This window comes from Helobdella robusta (genome assembly GCF_000326865.2).
Source record: "Helobdella robusta unplaced genomic scaffold HELROscaffold_40, whole genome shotgun sequence".
NCBI lineage: Eukaryota > Metazoa > Annelida > Clitellata > Rhynchobdellida > Glossiphoniidae > Helobdella > Helobdella robusta.
Genome location: NW_008704903.1, coordinates 234,272 through 255,880, shown reverse-complemented (window position 1 = coordinate 255,880; position 21,609 = coordinate 234,272). Strand labels below are relative to the sequence as shown.

Below are 21,609 nucleotides of genomic sequence, written 5' to 3'. Positions count from 1 at the left end.
CCATACATCTACACCAAAATCGGCCCACCAGAAATTGAACGCTCCACCATTTTCAAACACCGTACCATCGCATCCGGCGGGTTCGCTGCTCCTGCTGTCAATGCCATCATCGTCGTCGTCCTCATCGCCTTCATCATCGCCGATCTACTCGTCTCCGTCATCTTATACGCAGTTGATGATTCACGCAGCGTCGCAAGTCATCACGCCATCAACAAATCAATATCCGTCAATGCGTCATCAACAATATTCATCATCGGTGACGTCATTATCCATGGCGTCATCGCCGCTGGTGTCAGCACCACCACTGGCGTCAACGTTTTTGTCGTCTGCACAGTTACCACCGCTGCTGTTTTCAATTTCATCGTCGTTATCGTCGTCACTGCAATCGACGCCAGCATTTCAGCTACAACATACTTCATCGTCGTTGTCATCATCTTTATTAGCGGCAGCAGCAGCAGCTTCATCGGCTGCAGCTGCTCTATTTCCAACATCGTCATCAATGATGCTGCCTACGAAACGTCTGAAAACGTCATCCACCCAATCATCGACCAGTAGCAGCCGACCAACAACCAATCAGAAACAACCACAACAGACGACAGCAACTGTCGGTTGCCAGTCACAAAAAGATGTGAACGTCTCATTGGAGGATAAGTCTTTGTGGGAGGAGTTTCATAAACTGACCAATGAGATGATTGTTACTAAAAATGGAAGGTGAGTCGTTTTGTTTGCAATTAAGTTAAAAATACTCATAAGCAATAATATTTTAAAATATTATAAGATACAATTTGAAAAAAATGATCGGTATTTATTTCAGCACTAGTAATTAAAATAATAACTCAGTAAATTAAGTAATTTTATTACCAGTTTCGTTTTTGAATTTGTCAACCGATTCGTAAAATTAAACGTCATAGTCTGCTTAAGGAGAAAAAATGATTTTTTTTTCATTGTAAACTTGGCTAGGAGGTAGTTCTAGAGTATTTATTGAGAAAGTACAATAAGCTAGTTTATTTAAATTGAGAAATGTGAATAGAGCAAAAAAAATAATCACCATTTTCATGAATATCACCAGCACTACCAACTTCATTAACAGGCGTATGTTTCCAGTCTTGCGAGTGCATATATCGGGCTTGGAGGCAAACAGTTTCTACAGCGTCTACCTGGATTTTGTGAAGATGAATGGAGCTAGCAGATGGAAGTTTGTCAATGGAGACTGGCTATCCAACAGCAGCAGCAACAACATTAACAATGATACTTCGCAAACAGCTCACAATCTTCTCGAGCTATCTCATCCCTTTCCCCGCCAAAAGATGGCGTCATTCCCGTCTCCATCATTTTCACTTCCGTTGTCGTCATCTTCTTTTTCATCATCATCACCGGTATTATCGTCACCACCATCGTCGTCATCATCGTCACCACCATCGTCGTCTTCGTCGTCATCATCTTCCTACCTTCATCCCGATTCGCCGAACTTCGGAAAGCATTGGACCAATCAGGTGGTGACCTTTTCAAAAGTCAAGGTCACCAACAAGGTCAACTGTTCCGGCGATCAAGTTAGTTAATTTAATAGCAATAAAAATGATATAAAACATTTATATAGCGCCGCCCATAAATAATAAATAACATTATCATCCCTATTAATGTTTTCTGAAGCGTTGTAGTAAAAATGAAATTATCTTATTTATTTCTGAAAAAAAGACAAACACACTTGCACATGTTTTGCCAGACAAATTATTTACACATAAGGTATTTATAACAGCAACAACAATAATAAATACAATATTTAACAACAAACAATAATAATAATAATAATAATACAAACAATGATTAATAAAAAACCACAATGAAACTCTTGTAGGTTTTCTTGGATTCACTACACAAATACTTGCCAAGGGTCACAATTGTGAAGATAATTTCCAACAAATCAGATGACGCTAGATGTTCATGCCCCTGTGGGAGTAACAACAATTACAACAACGACAGCAACACTAACAACAACATTAGCAACAACAACAGCAGCAGCAACAATAACAGTTACAACAATAACACCGACAACAGCAACAACAACAATTACATTAATATCAACAAGAACACTGAATACAATCCCAGCAACAACCCACTAAAAAACGCTCCCAACACATCCAACAACAAAAATGTTCCAAGCCAGAAAAAACATCCTAATAACCTCGACACATTTAACCACAACAACAATGACGACATTAACTGGACTAACAGCAGCACTACTGTAGAAGACATCAACAACAATTCGGAACACTTTAATGATGATGACAGTTCGAAACGTGAGAGGAACTCTGACGAGGAGAACCGGAATGATTGTGACAGTGGCTATCAAACTTTCAACAACACCACCAACCTACCGGCGAGTAGAAAGAGACTTGAAAACAAAACCATCAGACGTGGTAAAGCTTTCAACACTAACAGCAAAAACAGCAGCAGCAGTTACACAAAATATAACAAATACAGAAAATGTAATCGCGACTTTCAAGGCGCTGACGACAACTGCAGCAACAGCAGCAGTAGCAGCAACTACAACAACCACAACACCACAAACAACAACCACAACACCGCAGACAACAACCACTACACCACAAACAACAACCACATCACCACAAACAACAACCACAACACCACAAACAACAGCCACAACACCACAAACGATCACATCGACAACTCTCAAGATGACATCAACAATAGCGATATCACAACTATCTTCTCCCAGAACATTAAAAACAAGTTAGAAACGCAATGTCACGACTGTACGCGCTGCCATGGCGACATCAACTACGGTGGTAATGTAGTTGTTGGGTCGTTCACATTCGGCGAAACGTCTTTCATTGCTGTCACAGCCTACCAAAATGAAGAAGTACGTATGCATTTTAGTAACGTAGCCAAAAAATTTTTGTTGGAGGGGCTTAATTTTTTAGAAAAAGAAATTGTTAACCGCTTTCTGGCGTTTGTATGATGATTTCCATATAAAAATTTATATTTTTTGATCAAATTTGACGAAATTTTAATTCCTATTTTTAAGAGACCATAACGAAATTTAAAAAATTTCAATATAGATTTTGTCAACTTTAACCTTAACCCTAAATTAAATATCTGTCTTAACTTCAAAAGTCCCTCCTAGCTGATAAATTTTAATTTTAATTTTTTAAAAGTGGTTATCATCACTCAATGTGATTATTATTAATATATAAAAGTCATTATAATATAATAGCTGCTACATCAACCTTATCACAATTATATATGTCATTATCGTCGTCATAATAATTACATTATTAATGTCATGCTGATATATATATATATATATATATATATATATATATATATATATGTGTGTGTGTGTGTGTGTGTATATTACAATATACATCATTGTCGTTAACTACACATGAATAAATCAATTCACTATCATACACTAATATGTACGTGTGTGTGGTCTTTAAAGAAACCGACCAAAATATGTATCTGTGTGTATATCATTGAGTGTGTCTGTGACTGGCTGTCTGCGTGTGTCTGCGTGTGAGAAAGTGTGTGTTTGTGTGTGTGTTTAATAACTCCCCAGTAGAGATGATGAAATACTATTTAAGATATTACAATGTAGAGGACATGATTTTCGTTAAAAATATCTTACATGTACTACATAATTTTTATTCTAACACACACGCAAACCCACGCACACGCACGCACACACACGCACACACGCACACACACACACACACGCACACGCGCACACACAATAATTATACACTTAATATACGTTAATGTTGTATATATATATATATACAACATGTATATATATATATATATAACATATAATGTATATATATATATATATACATATATATAACAGAGGAAATGATGTTGGTAACAGAGTGCAATATTGATGTGCTAATAGATCAGCATATGAGACGCTCAATTTGAAGACATGATGAATCTACGTCTACTGTTGATTTGTTGTTGTTGTTGATGTTGTTGTTGATGTTGTTGTTGATGTTGTTGTTGATGTTGTTGTTGATGTTGTTGTTGATGTTGTTGTTGATGTTGTTGTTGATGTTGTTGTTGATGTTGTTGTTGATGTTGTTGTTGATGTTGTTGTTGATGTTGTTGTTGATGTTGTTGTTGATGTTGTTGTTGATGTTGTTGTTGATGTTGTTGTTGATGTTGTTGTTGTTGTTGCTGTTGTTGACATTTTTGTTGCTGTTGTTGTTGCTGGTATTGTTGTTGTCGATGTTGTTAATTTTGTTGTTGTTGATTTGATGATGATGTTGTTGTTGTTATTGGTGATTATGCTAATATCATGGGTTATTGTTGTTGTTAGTGTTGATGTAACTTTGTTGATGGTAAATTATTTTTATGATTCTCTCACGACAATATTATTGCATCTCGCTTGGTCTTCTTCCCACACATGTTGTGTGTGTCTGTGTGTGAGAGAATGTGTGTGTATGTGCAAATGTGTGTGTGTATGAATGCATGACTTAATGACTTCAAGTTACATCAAAATTGCTATTGATTGCTTGCACGGCGTCTACATAATTAATAGTGGAATAATATTCTTAATACATTTTAATATCAATTATCTCTAGTAATCAGTTAATAAACGTTTGAATTTGCGCACGCACACATAAACATGCGGTCAGAGAGACAGATAGACTGGCACATAGACAGACAGCCAGTCAAATAGACAGACGGACAGACACATAAACGTTTGTTCGTTCGTTCATTCATTCACTCATTTATTCATTCCTTCTAGATAACAAACTTGAAAGTAAAATACAATCCATTCGCCAAAGGATTTCAGGAAAGGTTAAATATTAGTTATAATAAAAATAATATTAACTAATAAAAAAATAATTATACATAATTTAATTTAATTAATATAATAATGATAATATTATAGATGGTGATTGTGTTATAAATATGTGTGTGTGTGTGTGTGTGTGTTAGTGAGAAAGAAAGATTGAGAGAGAGAGAGAAGTGTGTGTGTGTGTGTTTGTGTGTGTTAAGATTAACGTTGTTGATGATGTTGACTGAATTCACTATACCGTCAAGAAATGTTATTAATATCACCACTGATCCTAAAAAAATTTAACGATCCCACATTTCAATCCTAAAAAATTTAACGATCCCAAATTTCAATCCTAAAAGTGAATGATTTCAATCATTCAGGAAGTGCGCAGCCAGCCTGGATCCATCCAACTTTTTCCCTCCAACATCCTCTTCATCCGCGACTGCAGCAAATTACCCGACGGCATCATCATCATTATCTTCCTCATCATCATCCTCATCATCCTTTTTCCTGTCATCTCCATCTTCATCCTCATCTTACTACCCATCGTCACTTTCTTACGTGGCTTTCCGCCAATCATCATCTCCAGTGCCGTCTCTGTATGCGTCAGCATCTTCACCAACGTTCTACTCCAGGCACGACATCTACATTAACAACTACCCCAACTACAATTTCACTAGCGCACATTCTAACAACAGCCTCAGCAGCAACAGCAGCAACTTCAACCACTACAAGACTGTCTACAACAGTAACAACAACAGTTACATCAACAACCACAACAACAATATTTATTATTACGTTAACGAGGTGAATGGTCATCACCCTCTTAACGGTTTCGACTACAGCAACGACTACCACTTGCAGCCAAATCAAGCTTACTACGACTTACACAACGACATCAGCCTCGATAACATGAAAAACATCATCATCAACAACAACAACCTAAATAGCATCAACAACATCAACAACAACAACAGCGTCAGCAACATCAACAAATTCAGCAGTAGCAACAACAACAACAACAACAACAACATCATCTATCAAGTCAATAATAGCGATGATGACGTCATAAATTACGCGAACAATGACAACGACATCAGTTACATTAACAACGTTGATGCGGTCAGTTACAGCAACAATGGTGTTGAAATGTACGACTGTAATCATTTCATCCCTGAAAATTTGTGTCGAAATTTTCAAGGTGACATTAACAACAGCAACAACTATTATTTTCATCAATAAATTAATTAAGATCCATCTATATTTTAATCTATATATGTAAATATGCAGCACATATATTGTTATTTTCAATCATCATCAATAAATTAATTATTATACATTTATGTTTTTTTTATATAGTATCTATGTATTCACATATTTATATCACATATTTTTATTATCTTATCTTTTGAATTATTATCAGTAAATTAATAATTATATGTTTTCATGTATCTAGATAAGCACATGTAAAATATACATTGTTACATCTTATTTTGTGTTATAATCAATGAGTTAATAAGACAAGATACTTAAGATAAAATACTAAGATACATCAATAAGATACTTTTAATTTTTTTTAAATACATAGATGGATGTATGAGATTTGCCAGGTGGACAGAGGTCAGTTAGTCGCTCGCTTTTTCCTCACTATACATTTTGAAAAACTTTAACGCCCGCCCTATTACGCTTTTATCATTGTTTGGCTATTCATTTCTAAAAATTGGAAGCAATATCATGATTAAAATGTTGTAATATTATATAATTTTCTCATTTTTTCACTTTTTTAAATTTTTACTCACAATACTGACGCATAACGAATCGAAAATATGTAAACCAGCATCGCGAAACTTGATTGCATTTTGTGAGAGTGTATTTTAAGCTGTAAAGTCAAATTTGTCAAACTTTGTGATAGGCTTAAAACCCACAAAACATTAATATCGTAGACACATTTAATGTCATAGACATATTATAATGTGTCTATGACATTAAGGGACATAAATATTTACTCAATTGTATTGTATTTGTGATGTTGTTATGACAGCATCTTTTTCTGTAAAATTTCTGCAAAGTTTAATGTTAATATGGCATTAATTGAAGTATTTCATATACATGTTTGGGTAAATTACCTATGTTGACTTGATTTGATCTTAGAACCAAAGATTCACTTGAAAATTGTGTTTTTGTTTCGTCTTTGTAATAGTTTCCGTAGTTTTAATGATGTAAATTCAAATTTATGAATGAATTACTTAAATAAAGTTTTATATTTAACTAATTAAAAAAGAAATTATTCATCATATGGGATGTACTTGGGTTATATATACCCATTAGCACTTCGGTAGATTTCTATCACGTAAGTTTTCATGGCGTGATCAGATCATTCAGTTTTAGCAATTGTATTATTTATAAGATTTTATGAAGCAACTAAAACTATTTATTTAACAACAGGCAAAAAATGTTTAAACAAAAATTGAATTAGATCAAGGTTTTTTAATTTCTTTTATAAAATTAGAAAAAATTAACTCCGTAGTCAAATAAATTTAAGTCTCTATATAAACTAAACAACTACTGAATATGATATAAAGTGGTGTTCACATTCCAAGATGGAATCCAGGAATTGAATTGGATTAACAGGGCACTGCCCCCACACAACCGTAGCAACCCAACCAATTCGGACAGCACATAGTCTCTCCCCCGCATTCCTTCGTCTGACAGTTCGGGAAACATGTGCCCGGACGAATGAGGTGGGCATTTGGTGGTGCAATCGGCTTTGGACAACCTGGCAGTAATTATGTGACGTTGAATCAATTCAATTCTCATGGCTTCATCAAAATTTGCTACTAGAATAAGAATTAGAATTTTTTTCAAATTCGCAATATTTATAATATTAATGTTCTTGCCAAATAATAGCCTACTAGAATATCATGCAATGATATTTACGTACGCTCGTACACAAACACACACACACACACACACACACACACACACAGCATCTTGAAAAGAATTTTATCATGGGTTTAACTTTTATACCAGGTTGGTAGATTTTGTTTTTCATCATAGTGACTAACACAATTTCCTCGGCTTGACGCATCTGTATCTCACCAGTGAACCAGGGGCTGTAGGTTGACAAATCTTACCTTTTGTGCACATTATACCCTGAGAGGTTAAAAATTAATAACATTTGTATAATTTGTTCTTGTGCAATGAGTTCTTTCAAATACAAATGCTACAAATTGTTTGCTCTGATGGTTGTGAGACAAGGAGAAACATAACTCATCCATGTCCTGCTCACTGATGAACAAGATTTGATTAATTTGTATTTGTTATATGAATATGCTTAAATTTGATATGATAGAAAAATTTTATTGTAAGCAACACCAGTCGCACTATTCTACAAATTTTGTTTTTTTTCTTTTTATGTCTGTGTTGGACTTGCTTAAACAATTGTTCTTTTGGAAAGGAAAATAAAAATGACTTGAGTCTAGCTGAATTGTTGCATAACGAAATTAGATAATCAAAATGAATCAAAATGAATAAAACCTTATTAGTTTGTTGTTTTTAAATGCCAAAATTACAAAATAATTAAAAATTACCAGACACGGATTGAGACACTGACAAGTCATGCAACCATTTTCATCAACAACATTTCCTCCGAGGCACGTTTTGCACTTCAACTGCGGACATGCTGAGACATTATGTTCTGGCAGTGATAGTACTAGAGAGTTTAATTTTAAAACAAATGGAAATATTTTCAATCATGAATTGTTGTTTAATGTGAAAAAACGAAAAAACTAGTTTAACTTATCTGCTAATTTGATTAAAATTTTTATGAAAATAAGATTTTTTTCAACTGACTCACTGGACACACACTTCCGCTCGAGAATGGGATCACAGGGTTGGCCCGGAGGAGGATTCTCACAACCGAACACCACTTTCTGGCATTTTTCATTTTTCGAACATTTCGGCTGCAGATGAAAATTTAAAAAAGTTCTGTGATCAGATGGCATTGTATAAATTATAAATTCAATCTAAATTTTTAAATTTAAGTGGATAAAAATCATCAGAAATCTGTAAAAACTACTACCAGGTTGAACTAGCAAACAAAAAATTGGTCATCGATGACCAAGTTAGCTTAGTCGGTAGAAGTTTCAAATCGGGACATGATATTACGCTATGGCATGGCTTATTGCCGAAACTGCCGGTCCGAAGCTCAAAGACTATCACACGCCTATGCCGCGGTGCTTGTGCGTGCATACATAATGTGTATGTGCGTCGAGTGATGTGGATAAGCAAGTCGTTGTGGTTTGAACAGCAACAAATTGCAAATTCGTAAAACAAAATTTTTTCTATGAACGTCATTCAACATAAACTTCAATTAAAAATGAAGTTAAAACCGGAATTGTTAAAAATTCCAAAAAAACTTGAAAAATTATTGAAAACAGACTGTAACTAAATGAACGCAAAATTACCTGGCATTGGTCAAGACATTGACAAGTCATGCAACCCTTTTCATCCGTGACATACCCACCATCGCAATTTGTTCGACATTCCAAGGTAGGACACCCCACTGGGAGATCATAAATTTTTATCAATCTCACGAAATACGCCGTCGAAGTTACGCTAATATTAAAAAACATTATCGGGCCAGACTACTACAACAGTGTTCTTTTATAAACAAAATTCAAATTTAATTACAACAAACGAGAAAGTTTCATCTATTAACAAAAAAGAAACCAAACAACTCTGTCATATTTACGTTAATTTGAAAATGCAAGCAGATGAACAACCAACAAACGAATCAAGATTTTCGAATCGCACTTTTCTCAAAAATTCACTACACAAACTTAGGTCTATTTTTTCCGACATTACAATTCTAAAACCTGACAGTTTATTGACAAGCACATCACAACCAACCTGCTCCGCAAATTCCAATGAATGGATCGCAGTTGGGACCGGTACAGCCAAGATTTGGAAAAACAGAGCATGGCTGGCCAGACAAGCAGAGAATCGCCTGGGTTTTGTATATTAGTGTTTACAAGTAACACACATAAAATAAATAACAAACAGTTATTGTCATTTTTGACTAAAAAATTGTAATAATTTTTTAATTTTGGTGAAAATTAAGGAACTAATACTAAATATATCGAACTGCGCATGGGTGTGGCAAGCAAGCGCAGAGCTGACATCCATTGTCATCGTGTTGAAGCCCCCACATGCATCTTATCCCACACGGAATGTCAGGACACGGAACTTAAAAAAAACAGAACATACAATAAAAAGTATTTTAAATAATTTTTCAAAAATAATTTTTCCATAATGACAATGAAGATTTCGATCTTAGGAGTATTTACTGCACGTTGTTAAAGCGAGAAATTTTTGAAAGTGTAAAACAGAGCAACTTCAACCGACCATTGCATACGACCTCAACGGCGGCAAATAGCGAACATAGAATCAACTTCAATATCTTATTAGCATCCATAATTTAAAATATTATACCAATTCGCTGGCTGTATCGCGTTTTAAAGAGAAATTCACTCAACTCTGATGCAAATGTTCATATTTATACAATGAAAGCACTTCAATTTTTATACATAAATCGCGATCAAACAGTCGTACACACAGTAGGTTACGAGAATAAATTAAATTATTTTACTGAATTATCGTGAGAGAGAGAGAGAGAGAGAGAGAGAGAGAGAGAGAGAGAGATTTTACTGAATTATCGTGAGAGAGAGAGAGAGAGAGAGAGAGAGAGAGAGAGAGAGAAATAGACAGAAGACGTAAGAAAACTTTTAGACACCAACACACACAAGCAAACGAATAAATGAAGGAATACAAATTCAATTAAATCATTCAATTAAATGAATGATTAAATAATTGAATAAACGAAAGACAAAATGACGAACGAACGAACGTATAGATTAACAAAGAGATTTTATAACGCGGCGTCATTTTTTATATATTAACATGTTATAATATTACATATTTTATTATATAGTTTCATATTTTAATAAACTTAAGCAATATATATTAATATTTATATTATAATATTATATAATACTGTATAGTATATTATAGTATAACATAATATAGTATATTATAATATAATGTAATGCAATATAATTAATTTTGGCTCATACAATAGTTGTTTAATCACAATGCAAGCTAGAAAATTTTTAATTGTTGATTGCTCGTGACTTGTCATGCTGTTGTTGCATCATGCGTTCACCCAAGATGATGAAGACGACGACGATGATGATGTTGTCATATTATAAACTGATGATGATAAAAATTAAAGATTATAAAGATATTATTAAATTATATTATTATATTATATTAAATTATGACTATAAGATAACGATGATGAAGATGTGCTGATGGCTGTGCTGTGCTGATGATGATGTCATTTTAAGAGTTCACCAATCACGTGCTTGAGCAATTATAATTAGGACTCTAACGACTTTTTATTATATATTAATTTTATTACATCGTAATTCATTTTTATTATTTAGTTTATAATTATTTTTGCCTTTTTTCCAATTTTGATTTAAGAAATTCAGTTTAAATTTTATTTATAAACAATTGGCGCAGAGGCATTCGTTAATTAATGTTAACAGTTAATGTAGTAATAAAACTAATAGTGGCAGTTATAATGACAATATAACAACAACAACAACAATAATAATAATAATAATAACAATAATAACAATAAAGGCAAACGTGTTTGTTCAATCCTCCATTTTAGCTTCATGACATTGTCGTCATCATCTTCATTATTGGCGTCGATCTATTATTGTCGTCAGCTTAAACCTACCCATAAACGATGAAGATGCGTGTGTTTGTGTTCGTGTGTGTGTGTGTGTGTTGTGTGTGTTTTGTGTGTGTGTGTGTGTTGTGTGTGTGTGGACTTCAAGGACACTTTACAAATGAATTTTTGAATAAATATTTCTTCAATGGTTAAAGTTCCCACATTCGAAACATTGTTGAAAATTAAAACTAAATATGATATATGATACCATGTGATGTATGGTAGGATATATGATATGATATATGGAATGATATGGTATATGAAATGATATGGTATATGATATGATATATAATATATGATATGATATATAATATGAAGAGATGTATGATATGAAGTGATATATGATAGGATATATGCTACGATATGATATATGGTATTTTATGATATATGATATGATGTGATATTATGCATGCAATGTGATATTTTCAATCAGATTTTGGGAGGAAGTATCAACTTTTAAGATTCTAGCACCACATTTTTGAATGAAATATATTTTCTGATCGTTAGGCTGCCAAACATGTCATGAATGTTAATGATTGATGGAGTAGATGGTAACTTCAAACTTTAAAACGTGTAATTTATTTAATGGTTGTTCATGTAGAAAATTATGATACAAATAATTCCTAGAGCTTATTTTTTTTAAATATAAGAAAATTTTACTACCAAAACTTTGAAGAAAAGTTTTATAATCGATCCTCACCTAATTATTCTTAATAATTTTCATTTTGACTCGAACTTAGTCAGAAGTAGGATGGATTAGTTTGTGGTATTATAGACGCTTAAGAGTAACACAACATCGTTAGGCCGAACTAGAGTTACTTTTTCTAAACAAAAGTGTCTGGAGTGGGTGTGTGGTAACCCTGACGCTCCCCCAATGGCTCTCCCTCTGATTTCTGTATAAATTTCAATTCACAATTGTTGCTGCATTCTCCAACATTAGTAGATTAAAAAATTAATTTTTTTAAATTAAATACAATTAAACTTTGAAACTTAAAAAAATTTCCCACTACTTGTCTTTGTCTGTTCGTCACTGAGTTATCTGGTAGCCAGAAAATGATCATTTTACCTTCTCATCAATATTCCGATTCATACACTTTCACATTATAACATGGTATCGTATCGTATCACACATTATAACATGGTATCGTATCGTATCGAACATTATAACACGTTATCGTATCGTAACGCAGAACATCCATGACGTCGTCTTTTATATCATTAATTATCATATTAATATAGTCATTAAAGGCGGAGTAAAACACATTAAATAAATTTTTACCTGATCTTATCTATCAGGCGATCTTACGGCAAGATGGAAAGAATCACACACACACACACAAACACACAATCACACACACACACTTACACACACATGCATGTTGTATGTATATATGCACAATGTACATATTCCACAATCGCATGATTAAGTGTGTAGGGATGTCTTTCAAATAAAGTTTAGAAAAAACTCTTTTCATTGAGTTCCATTCGTCCAATTCTGAGTTGTTTCTTTATAATATCTTTTGTAAATTTGTTATTATTTCGTGACGAATTCATACTACAAAATAATGATGCTAAAATCAAATGGGTTTCTTTGGGTGGCTGATGAATGGGTGCAGACTTTTGGATAGTTTTCTAATAATTTAATTAATGTAGCTAAAAAACTTCTACAGTAGCTAGACACACACACACACACACACCCACACCCACACACACACACACAAACAAACAAACAAACACACACACACACATATATATATATATCTGCTTGCTTTAATTTTAGATTGATTTATCAATTTGAGTCCTAGCTACCTTCAATATAATAACTGAAGATGTTTTGAGAAATGTGTACGTGTGCCTGTGTGCATGTGTGTATGTGTGTGTGCATGTGTGTGCGTGCGTGCGTGTGAACGTCATCTGCTCAACTTATCTTATAAATAAGAAATGTCAAAAAGATAAGGTGTTAGGTTTTTACGCATTTCTTTGTCATAATCTTAAAACATACTCTGCTCCTCTTACTTATAGTGCTAAAACCTAACTCCTTTAGCTATACCCAGAGTCGCATATTTCTTATCCAACCCCGACGCCACTGAATACTACATATAACAACTACTACTTCCTTTACTATTGCGACCGTTAATAATTAAAATGATACACTATTACTACCACTAACATTACCTTAAACGTAAAATGTGATACTGCTACTAAATAATACTACTGCTAAGGCTACTAGTTGCATGAACATTGGACCACTTCAGCCACAACACCTAATCTTATTGTCTTTATCAGCCAGTTGAATGAGTGTTTCTATCTTGTTGATAAGCTATAAGGAGATCTTATTGTTCTCGCTTCTCTCTCTCTCTCTCTTTATTTCTCTCTCTCTCTCTCTTTATTTCTCTCTCTCTTTATATATATGTGTATGTGTACTTCATTGTTAACATATAGACGTTGATGTATAAACGTTGATATATCAATTTCGATATATCGAAGTCGATAAATCAATTTCGATATATCGATGTAATATCTGCTAATTAGTTTGAGAATGAAGTAATGCACAAATAAATAAATGCATTGAATGTGTTTTTTATTTTTCTATATTTAGCGCATAAACACACACACACACTCATGCACTCTTATTAAAAACACACACACACACATACACACACACACACACATATATATATATATTATTAACATTTTTGATTTCCTGACAGTATATAACTACATAGAAAAATCAAACACACACACACACACACACACACACACACACACACACACACGTGTATGTAGTTATGATATGATGAAGAGATTGTATAATGTTCATGTATTAAATTGAAGTCAATCAAGAAATGCATACCTGTTCGAAAGCGCATATCAGTGGGTGCAGCATAAAAACAATTTCAATTTACTAAGTTACGTCGCTGGGGATTTCAAATTTGTTCAAATATGTTCTTGATTTTCTTCTTAAAATAATGTTCATTTAAGTAAGTTTTTTTTTGTCGTAAATTGTAATTTATAATTTTAATTCGGAGGCATTTTAATTCGGTAAACTTTTTCAAATTTACAAATGTAGGCGGTTGGATTAGTGTTCATTTTTTTTTTATTTGTGTCAAACAAAACCGGTTGGAGCATTTTTTTAAAAATTTATCATTTCAGATTTTTATTATTATAACATTTTATTTATTTCATTTTTTCAGTGTGAAATTGTTTAGTTCATGCAAATACATAAATTAATATTAGCAAGAATGGCAATATTCGTAATTATAAAAATTAGTGTTGATCAGTTTGTTCGTAGACTTGTCTTTATACCTATAGACTTGTCTAGCGTCTAATGTCTAAATATACTGTTTACTTACTCAAAAATTATCCGAGCGTAATTTTTTACACTTTTGTTGTTGTGGCATCTTACTTTATTGGAAAATACTTCCTAGTCATATATCCTTGAATGAACTGAGCAACACAAATCGTATGACTTCAAAAAAAGTTTATTTTTTTAATTCGCGATGACACCAACAATTTAATTAACCTCCAGGACAAGATGATCAATAACATCAACCCAATGAAACGATCGATCCTTCCAAATTTCTTCTCTACCATCTTCTTCCTTATCGTCTCCGCCGTAAAATACTTACATGCAGATATCGACTATGACAGAAGTAGGCATTTTATTGATTGTTACCCGAAATCTTTGGTTTTTTTTTTTGGAAAGTCTCTATTTTTTGTAAACAGATTTTAATACACGACACAAATGTTTTAATATTAATCTGAAAAGGCTAAATTTGACAACAATAGATTTCAGTACAAGACAAAGGGGTAGCCTTATCTAAGGTGAGTTTTAGAGTTGAAGCTTCTTCACCATGAGATATCCAAATTGTGTCGAAGTTTTATTGAAAAATATTCTAATTTAAATTGAGATAGACTGTAAACTGTTTCAACAAATATTGGTTTAGTAGAAATCTAGGCCAAATTCAGAATAACTAGATAAAAAGATTTTTAACTTTTTTAAAAACCCAAGCAACTGTACGACAAATTTTCGGCTACTCTAATGGAACAAGAATACAGATTTTTCTATTACTTCTGTTAATTATGCCATTTTATACAATTTCATTAAAAGTAATTAATTTAATTTTATCTTAATAAAGTGTATTTTATTTCATTTCCGTAATTTTACAATTAAATATTACAATGTTGAAACTAAGAAAACTAAAAATAATAATAAAACAAACTTGTATAATTGAAGCTCTCTTGCCATTTTTAAAATTTTTAATGACATTATTACAGCTGTCGAAACATTTCTTAGAAAATATATCATCATAAATTACAAAAAATTAATATAAAAATTATTTTTCTTCTTCCGACACCTACTCCTAACAACAGAACAGCAGGTACGTAGAGCTCATATTATATAATAGCTCAACCTTGCAACGTCATTTTTTACAACACAAGGAGAGAATTCACATAAACATGACAGCAATTCTTTGTGATTTATAAAATCTCACTTGAGTATTAGACTAAAAAAGGTCGATTTTGACTTGAATGTAGAAGCAACAGAAAAAATTCGAGCTATTTTTAAAATTGAATGTGTGTAAACTCGTACATTCTTCTTTTCAGTTACTGTCCACAAATTAAGTGAATTATTAAACTGGATACCGATTCACCAACCAACTTATATGAGTTTATTGCAAAATCTATAGGACAAAAATCAAAGTCTGAGAACAGTTTAAAATTATAATTATAGAATCACAATTATATAATCATAATTATATAATCATAATTATGTAATCACAATTATATAATCATAATTATATAATCATAATTACATAATCATAATTATATAATCATAATAAAAGTTTAAAACGTTCACTGCGATAGTATACATGCAGAATTATTGCAATGAGAACGAGACAACCGTCTTCTCGGTTAACAATTCCAATCCATTTGGTTACATTTTTGACTCCGTAGCACAGTACTATGAACCCGGAAAGGTGATGATGACAATGATGGTGTTGCTGTTGGTGATGATGATAATGATAGTGTTGCTGTTGGTGATGATGATAATGATGGTGTTGCTGTTGGTGATGATGATAGTGATGGTGTTGCTGATGATGATAATGATGGTGTTGCTGTTGGTGATGATGATGATGTTATTGTTGATGACGATGATGATATTGTTGTTTTTTTTTTTTTTTTGTACCGATTACAGAAATAACAAAAACAACCAGACATTGAAATGGGACGATAAGAAGATAAAAATAAAAAAAAATAATTTTTTAAAATAATTTTTCAACCTCAGACCTGCATGATAAGGCTGGAGACCAACCCGAAACACCACCGTATCACTACGAGGTTGGTCACTCTGTTCTTCTACATGCTTCAAAAAATTAACCCAACATGCTGCTCGTGTTTTTATTTTATTTTATTTATTTATTCATTCATTTAGTCAAAACCAAAAAACTACACAATAAAAAATAGTAATCAATGGTCTTTGGAGAACAAATAAGAAAATTAACTCGTATAGGCCACCGTGTTACTTCAGTAAAGGGAAAAATAATTAAAATTAATAAAATAGAAAAAAATAATTACCCACTTTTAAAATAAAAAAAACAAACATTAAGATATAACCTAAATCAAAGTTGTTATAATACTCTAATGCAATGGTATTTTGGTATATTATAATGTTTTATTGAGTATGTTATAGTATTAAAAATAACACATGATAAAAGACAAAAAAAATAAGATTTGAATAATTATGTTACAAAGAAAAACTTTAAAACAAATTAAATAACTTAATATTTGGGAAACTTATATTTTGCTTTCGAGCACTATAAATTAGCTTTTGGACGATTTTATTTAACTTTTTTCGCCGGGTTTGAATGCTGATACGAGCCATAAAATTTTACAGATTCTTATATGTTGACATCTACACAAATTCGGGACACCAGTGTAAGGAGGATAAATTGGTGGTTGCTGGCGAAACTAACAACAGTTCGCACTCCATATGATTCCATTTATATTAATTGATCTTCTGATTATTGTTTGATGGTATTTTGATGGCTAGTTTTGACTGTTAAAACTTCACAAATCTTCATAAATAAATTTTTCTTTTTTTATCATTAAAATTTTTTATCAGTATATTATTAGTACAAAATTTTCTTAATAAGGAAGATTTTATCGCGACCAACATCTTTGAAATCATCTTCCTTGTTCTTTATTCATTTCCTGTTTTTATTTTGGGTGTAGAATATTATGACCGTCCCAATTTCAGAAAATTATTGCGGCCGTTGGAAGCCCCCCGAGTCACTTTACTCTTCTTCTAACTACCTAAACTTCACCTTCATAACAACCTTCGTGCCTCCACCACAAATCTACACCGGCTTCAAAATCAGTTACACCAAATATCACACAGGTTTCATTGATTTAGTTTTTTTTCTGTAGATTTTGATGGGTTTGTTTGTTCATCGTTGTCACCTATATTTCAAAATTTTACTGTGCTTTTGGTTTTTTTTTAGAGAAAAACATTTTTTGAAGAAAAACTGATTGGAATATAACTTTTTTAAAAATTAACTTTTTTACATAAAATCATATTAGTGCCACATAAAAATTATTAAACAAAAAACATTTAGTGACACGGATTTAGAAGAAGAAAAGTGAAATTTTTGTCACCTTTTTTATACAAATTTCAACAAAGTTTTAAACCTACCAGGGGAGTGTCTTTCGGATGAATTCCAATGTTGGTACGGCGACCGGTGCATTCCAGAGGATTTGAGATGCGACGGCATTGATAACTGTGGAGACTACTCTGACGAAAGATATTGCTCAACCATTTGTTAGTTTCCATTTATAATAACATTACCGAAAATGTTTTTAAAGATTATAATTTAATAATAATTCTTGATAATTTCAATTTAAGATTTTAAAAAGTTTTTTATTATATTTTATGTATTTCTTGATAATTTCAATTTAAGATTTTAAAAAGTTTTTTATTATATTTTATGTATTTCTTAATAATTTCAATTTAAGATTTTAAAAAGTTTTTTATTATATTTTATGTATTTCGTTACTTAAATTTTCATGGTTATTAATTAACAATGTAATATTACATGGGAATAAAATAAGTTTACTTTTTTTTACAATATGCAACTAAATTATTAATAAAAGTTCAACCGTGGATGTGATATTATTACACCAAATGATCCAAATTCTTTCATCAAAGGTGTCTGGAAGCCAAATTGTAATCAATTGATTCACTTTAAAATATATAAGCGCTACAAATTAAAAAATAATGTAACCATAGAATTCGAAGAACATTGTCGATGATAGCATATTTATGTTTATGATACGGTGTCTAGCTACTTTTGGTTCGGTGATTCTGACAACAAGTATCGTCATTTCCTTGGGTGTCATGCTGACTGTGGTGTGTGCCTGCATGGTTAAGCTCATTCTTGGCAAGAGAAGTGTTAGAATTTTTCAATTCTTTTTTTTAATTTAATTTTTAACAAACTTAACTCTAGAAAATAATTTTAAAGATTGGTTATTGTATTTTGAAATATTATACCTTCACACAAATAACTGCAGTGACATCCAAATTGAAGATATAACTTTCAAATTTCTAAAAAACAGAGACGCAACTCAACGTCAACCCCTCCCTTACCCCAATCCTTCCTGGACCAGACGACCTCCCACACAAATCCTCTATTCCACTACCCCCCACCCCAGGCACAACCCGGCTCCGTCAATCCCTACAACGAGCCCCCACCATCCTATTACTACGCCCACTTCACCAGTGCCGTGGATAAGATGGAAGAGGAAGGTAGTGGAGAAAGAGAGGGCAGTGTCCGAATTATTCCTGGTTTGTTTGTTTGTTCGCCTGTTCGTTTGTTTGTTTGTTCATTTGTGTGCTAACCATTATAACCAACCATAATTAAAGACCATAAATTTTAACATAATGTTCACAGTGCCACCAGGCCCCTCAACCAACAACTCCGAAATTGGAAGAAATACAGATTCAAACACCCATCCGCCATTGTCAGAACTTCCGCCTTATGAAACCTACAAAGATGACCGTTGCATGGACCCGCAGCTACTTCAAGAGCTTCAAGAAGCCAACGACAGCAACAATCACAACAACGTCACTGATACTAACTCAATCCAGATGAACACTACTTCTGACAACATTAGTAACTCTAGTACCGTAAACAACTTCACAGATAGTACCAGTAGTAACGCGTGCAATGATAACATGACCAATGGAAATAGAACCAACTCTACCCTCGACAATGCTAATTTTGATTCAAACAGTGGGAAAAGTATCGGAAAAAATGGAAAACAAGACGGTGAGAGGATGTCAGGGATCAGCAACGTCGCATTTTTAAATGAAAAATGATAAATTTTTAGCGGTACAAAACTTGTTTTGATTTTAACCCGGGATATTATCAGTACAAAAATGTTAAATGCTAACAGATATTAAAAAACTTTGCAATTTACTCATGTAAATAATGTATTAAAAAGAGTAATGGAGCTAGTATTGAAGATTGTAAATATACTTAACAGAGTTTAGTATGAGAAAATTTGTTTATGTTAGTCAACAACATTAACCAAACCACAAATGCAATGATTAATTTTCTTTTTGACAAAAAACATTCAGTCTTACTAACCTCTTTTAGACTTCAAACTTTGATTGAAACATTCAAGTTTTTGTTTACTAAGACTACGAAATAATAAAAATGAATGATTTTTAACAAACTATGAGAAAACCAAACTTGTTTTGTTTTATATTATTATTTTTTATACACCTGCAATATAATTAGGTTTGGAGTTTTGAAACGAGTTATCGTTTAATTATCAAATTATCATTATTTTGAATACAAATTTTGTCACATGTTGTTAACTTGCGACAGTAATTTATCACTTTTATCATATCATATTATGGTTATTATTTTACGTAATTATATAAGTTGACCATTCAATTCAATTCTAACAATTTTGCATGACGAAGAGTTGACTATTAATAATGATGTGGTTTCTGGTTTAAATGCTTCATGTTCAAATTTTCAAATCAAAAATTTCGAATAAATAAATAAATAAAAACAATGACTAATGATTATTAAAATGATTAATAGTAATAATAAAATATATGAATAATTTTGAATTTAATAATTATATTAAAAATATAAATTTGCTAAAATAAGTATTTTAAGATATGTAAATTATAAAAACCATTAGCAGCAGCACACGCACTGTCATCAAAGGTTGTCATCAATTAAGTTAATAATTTATAAAGACATGGCAACGAACTAATGCACTTACACATTATACACACACGTACGCATATAATATACATTGCATATACATAGGAAAGGGTAAAATTTACGTTAGGGCTGACGGGGTTATAACACCATGGCCTCCCCAAAAAATGATTAAGACATCAAGGTAACACTAACGTAATTTTTTTCAGTAAAAATAAAGTTACAAGTTACTTCTTTGTAGATTTTCCGACTTTTTTAGTTTGATTGTTGTAAAATACAATTAAAATGACAAAGTATGCACAGAAAGCTAGCCTGAGTTTCATGCTTCTACAAAAATGTAAGTAATATCTCTGACTGATTAAGTAGTTACTTTGTACATTTTGAAACTAAAATACAAATTGAATTAATGAGACGGTTGTGTTTTGAGGTCGGAGTCTGAAATTTTGAATAAATTTCACAATCAATTGCTTTCAAGCGATGCTTGTTTAATGAAATTCTACACTAATAAAAAATTTCGAAACTTCTTTTTCAAATAATTTAAGTGCATATAAAGAAACGTGAGAGATGGAACATAACGTGAAAATTCTCTAAAGATAGAAAAACAAAGTTTCAAACATAAATTTTTTAAATCTATGTAAAAACGTCAACTGTGTACTTGAAGATTAAAAGCTAATTTCTATGATAAATCCCACGATGAGATAAGTTAAAATTTACCAGAAATACGCCTAATCAAATCACAAATTTGGAGACATTTTAAAAAT

At 32.1% G+C, this 21,609-nt stretch overlaps 3 protein-coding genes across 3 annotated transcripts; 2 read left to right on the top strand and 1 right to left on the bottom strand.

Moving 5' to 3' along the window:
* Positions 1-502: 502 nt before the first annotated feature.
* Positions 503-4,858, top strand: HELRODRAFT_84628 (hypothetical protein; the record flags this gene model as incomplete). The annotated part of the gene is made up of 6 exons (XM_009025097.1): positions 503-711; positions 1,091-1,199; positions 1,308-1,550; positions 1,856-1,937; positions 2,817-2,881; positions 4,769-4,858. 6 exons carry the CDS (start codon positions 503-505, stop codon positions 4,856-4,858), a joined length of 798 nt encoding a protein of 265 aa, XP_009023345.1.
* A 2,354-nt stretch (positions 4,859-7,212) lies between these two features.
* HELRODRAFT_192907 (hypothetical protein) lies at positions 7,213-10,280 on the bottom strand (the record flags this gene model as incomplete). Its single annotated transcript, XM_009025122.1, has 8 exons — positions 7,213-7,580; positions 7,870-7,957; positions 8,395-8,501; positions 8,661-8,766; positions 9,271-9,368; positions 9,716-9,812; positions 9,951-10,051; positions 10,211-10,280. The coding sequence occupies 8 exons, from the start codon at positions 10,278-10,280 to the stop codon at positions 7,429-7,431; spliced, it is 819 nt and encodes a 272-aa protein (XP_009023370.1). The 3' UTR covers positions 7,213-7,428.
* Positions 10,281-17,877: 7,597 nt separating this feature from the next.
* On the top strand, positions 17,878-21,036 carry HELRODRAFT_192905 (hypothetical protein; the record flags this gene model as incomplete). Its single annotated transcript, XM_009025121.1, has 6 exons — positions 17,878-18,009; positions 18,307-18,429; positions 18,953-19,059; positions 19,224-19,452; positions 19,559-19,936; positions 20,957-21,036. Exons 3-6 carry the CDS (start codon positions 19,006-19,008, stop codon positions 21,034-21,036), a joined length of 741 nt encoding a protein of 246 aa, XP_009023369.1. The 5' UTR covers positions 17,878-18,009; positions 18,307-18,429; positions 18,953-19,005.
* Positions 21,037-21,609: the final 573 nt, after the last annotated feature.